Source organism: Dermacentor andersoni, chromosome 4 (genome assembly GCF_023375885.2).
Source record: "Dermacentor andersoni chromosome 4, qqDerAnde1_hic_scaffold, whole genome shotgun sequence".
NCBI classification, from domain to species: Eukaryota; Metazoa; Arthropoda; class Arachnida; order Ixodida; family Ixodidae; genus Dermacentor; species Dermacentor andersoni.
In genome coordinates this window covers 60,405,365-60,410,063 of record NC_092817.1, presented here as the reverse complement: position 1 = coordinate 60,410,063, position 4,699 = coordinate 60,405,365, and the positions used below count along the sequence as shown (strand labels likewise).

The following is a 4,699-nucleotide window of genomic DNA, read 5'->3' as shown; positions in this document are numbered from 1 at the left end:
CTGGTTCCGTTCTGATATAACTTCACATAGCGCTCTTGCGGCGGTTACTTGATCTTTTGCATTCCACAGTACTCAAAGGTTGGTTACTGAGGCTGTTCACATTGGACCTCCATGAATGGTGCACACATCTTCGTGACATGTGCTACGTTTTCTCGCAAGTGGCGGTACACGCAACATGACCCGGAAGTCTCTCTACAGACAGGAAATGTCCTTAGCTTCTGGCTCATGTTATAATGGAGTAAACTCAGCACGCACGGAAATTATAGTAATTATATAGTGTCTGAATAAAAACTTCATTCCGTGATTCCTGCATTACCTACATTACCAACTAATCTCAGCTTTGTGCCGTGTACACTTCATCTTACAAAACATCTTCAGTCTGCGATAGTTGACATCAGTGCAGTCCTCATCGGGAGCCGCAGCGTTAGACACGCGACTTGAGAACATTACATCCGCAAGTTCAAAGCAGACTGCCGGCGTGCTACTGGAATTCGCCTGCGTTATTCCTATAAGTCGAGCGCCTCTACAGCGAACGCTTCCATAATGATATGACCTATATAACGAATGGATATTTGTGTCCCGGTTATATTGTGAGCAGTGCCCTCCTCGACCTTTGCAACGAAGCGACATGCATAATGAACGATTTCCGAGGCCCAAAGCACTTCGGCAAAAATGCATTCGGCAAGGCGCTACCTCGATTTCCTGGCACCAATGCGGGTACGACGCCAATGGCATGCTGACAGCGCCGCCAGCTTTCAGGAAGAAACAAAGTGTAATGCTTGAGCTGTTCCGCTGCCTCTATAAACACTCCTAGAAAATGAGATGCGACACGCGATGTGCAACTTCTCACTCGAGCTGTTTATTCGAGGTTAGAATACATGATACAAGAAAGTGAGACGATAGGAATGCTCGCACAAGGTACGGTTTGCGTGGGCAATCGCTTACAAAAATAGTTCAACGACATTAAACATTCTTTGACTAGGCGCCACATTGTAAAAAAAAATGGAAGGCTGAGCGCGAGGAGATAGTGAGAAAGAGAGCAATAGCATTAGGTTAGGAATAGTATCAATATTCGGCAGTATCATCAAACTTAGAACAGTTACCCGAGTACTTACGCTCAAGATACGTACAGTGTAGAACAACTAATGCTGCTAGCATGAAATCGGTTTGCTTCGAGGATGCATGCCTGTGCAAAGAAAAATTAAGAAATTATACCTGGAGGTACCTCAATGGTCAAGTACAGGCAAGTACACGGGCTCGATATACTTACTTGATTGCCCATTTCTGCCTAGCTTCATTAAGAAAGGCCTTTTACAACGTTGCTTCCGAATAATAATTACCACGTCCTTGCTGAGAAGAGCTCGCTAAGCAGACAGAGAGAGAGAGAGAGCAAGAAGTTAACGCCAGGGCGTGCTTATACAATTTGTGTTTCCATGACATAAGCTTTGCAATCAGAATGCAATCAGAGAGTCAGATACTGCTGTGAGCATTCGTGCACTGAAGCCTCTTTTTCTGCTACGTTTAGTTCGTCACATTCGTATTTAGCTCGCTTAACTATACATTCAAGCTTCACATTTAGCCCATGCGCAGGCCTTTTCTGCACACCTATAAGACCGCGGAATGCGTCAATTAAAGGCCAGTTGTGGTCCTTCCGATAATAGCAACCTCACCAAATCAATCTTCAGATCGGCGCACGACATGGTTCCGCCTGTCTGCGGGCGATCTCAACACCGTTACACGCACATCCGCTCCATGGGCTTGTCTCTATCAACCTGTCTACAGAAGTGTGAGGACTAGGACAAGATAATGAAGTGCAGAGACCGAAGCCTAACAGCTGAGTTTCAAGCGCTTTACTCTGTGCGACCGTAATACGTACTAACCCACGCAAAATTTAAAATTGCCAGCGCTTAAAAAAAAAATGAAAAAGAAAGCAGAAGAAAAAGTGGGTGCTTCTTTTCTAACAGACTTGGAGCCGACTGAAATTACTGATCTTTGTTCTTGGCCTCCTCGCGAGGCTGAGGCCTCCTTCGATTAGAGTAACTCTTAACGTAGAAGTTCATGAACATTGTGAAGAAGAAGACGCCCTGTGGCAACGTGATGCATATATGTGCGAGAGGGTAACCGCAGTTCACGAATAGCGGTACGGTCATGTGGAAGAACATGATTACAAACTGCGCCAGCTGGAACTGGGTGAGGTAGCGCTTCCACCACAGGTACTTCTGAACCGAGGGTCCCAACAGAGACAAGAAGTAGTAGGAGTACATGACCACGTGCACGAAACTGTTGAAGATGGTGCCGAAGGCCGCGTGGCCGTCTGCTCCGTAGGCGAGGCCGAACCAACCGTTGAACACGACCAAGATGTGGTGGACGACGTGCAGGAACGACACGTGCGAGTCCTTCCTGCGCAGGACGAAGAAGACGGTGTCCAGGAAGTCGGCGATCCTCACCATCACGTACCACCACAGGTGAGACAGCATGCTCATCGTCAGCGCATCCCGAGCCTGGAAATCGATGCCCTGACAGAAAAGACTGTAGCCGCCGCCCCAATAGCTCTTCGACAAGAAGGCACCGACGAAGTAGCAGTTGAGGAGCACCATGACGGCATTGTAGAGCAGGATCAGGGGCTTGATGTTGTCGTAGGGCTTGCGCTCCTTCATGAACCGAGGTCCGCCGATCTTGACGATGTAGACGTAGGCGGCAATCAGAAAGACGATGAACTGCTTGTTGCCCACCAGGGCCCAGTCGGCGGTGCGCGGGTCGCGCCTGAAAAAATCCGACGCCGATTCGAAATCTGCGGCTGTGTGGTTCTCCATGGCGCTTCCTGTGGACCTGGGCGGCTGGAATATGGAGAAGTGAACTTCGCGCTACCCGGTGCGTATCTGAGGTGCGTGCGTTTAACCCGCGTCCTTTTTCATCTCATTTTCCTTCGCTATTCAAGTGAATACATGACGACGTGCTGGCCATTTCGTTTTTGTTTTTTTGTTCTTCTTTATTTCTCTCGTTTTTTTTTTCCTTCGCCTTGCGATCCTTGGCAGCATTGACCCGTGTCAGCAACGAAGTTGGAGAGGGTTCAACGCGTCGTGAATGGAGATAAGCCCTCAAGCGTGGCACATGCGCATAGCAGAGAGAAGGCGCATAAATGTTCTCTTTCGACCTGATCGCTTACGCACAACTACGGAGCGCGCGGATGTTTTTTTTCCTCGACACGGCCTCGCCGTGGCCGCTACTGGCGGCAGTGGTTCCTTCCTCTCTACATTATTCGATTATGTTGTCGTTATGAAGAAGCTTCCAATAAAGTGCGCGCATGCGGAAAAAGTTGGCTACGAATCCTTCCTCGGGCGAACGCGGTCGTGTTCGTAAAGGACGCAAATCATGCCCGCGGTGAGGACGCAACCGCACCTCTTACACATATAGTGACATGTGCCGGCAATAAAACGCGGCAAAGTTACGCAAAGTTACCAGTCTGGCGCGTACATCGCAACACTGACGCTTTTAGCCAGAGTCACGTGGGAAAGTAACGTGTCACACATAGAGTTCTGCCAAACAATCGCAACTTTATTCGTTGATGCCGGTTGTCATTCCTCCCCGTCGTCGCAGGCGCCTTTGGTCCATTTTAAATGGGGTTCTGAGAAGAGTAATGCGCAAAAATATCTCCACAGCTCCCGCTTTATTAGATGTGAAGCATGGAAAGTTTGGACAAAGAAAGGCCGGTTATCCCGAAATCCTAGCTAGGGAAAGAAACAAAAACAAAACAAAAAATTGTAATGAATGTACGGAACACAGTCAAACGTCAGTAATAAAAAGGCACTAGCAGAGCAAGTCTGTGGCTCGAGGAGAAAATAAAAGGAAGAAAATATAAGACCACAAGAACAACACAAGCATGAACAACAGGTCTTGGGAACATAGATGAAATTAAAGATACACATAAACGACTGTTCACAAGGAATTTATCAAAGCACTGCCCATGAAACAATCCCGTAGAGCTCAGTATCTACGGCATTTTTGCTCTGGCGCGACCAAGGTCTAAGCACACTTTCCACAGGAAAGGGGTCCCTATCTAAAGTGTTCACACGACTGCGAAAGATCTCTCTGCTGACCATGTTGTGGGCACTCAATGAGACAGTACTCAACGAATCCCACGTTGCGCTACTGTGCGGGCACACGGATGATGTCGCTTCTTTTAATACAATGCAAGAAGTAAAGCGTATAGGCTGCCTCGAGCGGTTGATCTTGAGGTTTGTAGAGAAGTGAAGCGGAGGTTCAATGCTATCAAACAAAGACGACATCGCACGATCGTCAAACTGCATCGTTCGACATAACTTGTATCTCCGGCCACAAAGAAGCTTCCAGTCATCCGATGGTGCGAACTCAACAGGTGTCAGCGATTCTAAAGTCTGAGCCTTAGTAGCATATGGATAGGCGTCTGCTATGACATTTTCTACTTCATTGCCTAATATACCAGTATGGCTTGGAGTCCACTACAAATCATCCTGACTACCCCCATAAAAAAAGAACGCGAGAGTTTATGTTTTAGCAATTTCACAAGATGGTAAGGAAGAGTAACATTGAAAAAGAAATACTGTGTTATGGTCTCCAGGGTCGATTTGGAAACAGGGAAAATGACCAATTTGCTGCCGTACGCACTTTCGGCAATGGTAGTTCCGCCAGGGTGACGTCTTGTGTTACAACATATAACCTT

The 4,699-nt window shown here is 47.5% G+C and overlaps 1 protein-coding gene across 1 annotated transcript; it reads right to left on the bottom strand.

Moving 5' to 3' along the window:
* Positions 1-837: 837 nt before the first annotated feature.
* LOC126536177 (very long chain fatty acid elongase AAEL008004-like) lies at positions 838-4,454 on the bottom strand. Its single transcript, XM_055074205.2, has one exon. The coding sequence runs from the start codon at positions 2,811-2,813 to the stop codon at positions 1,983-1,985; it is 831 nt and encodes a 276-aa protein (XP_054930180.1). The 5' UTR covers positions 2,814-4,454; the 3' UTR covers positions 838-1,982.
* Positions 4,455-4,699: the final 245 nt, after the last annotated feature.

What these genes read in the sequence shown, in the direction of transcription:
- LOC126536177 (XM_055074205.2), bottom strand. Translation starts at nt 2,813, where the DNA reads ATGGAGAACCACACAGCCGCAGATTTCGAATCGGCGTCGGATTTTTTC.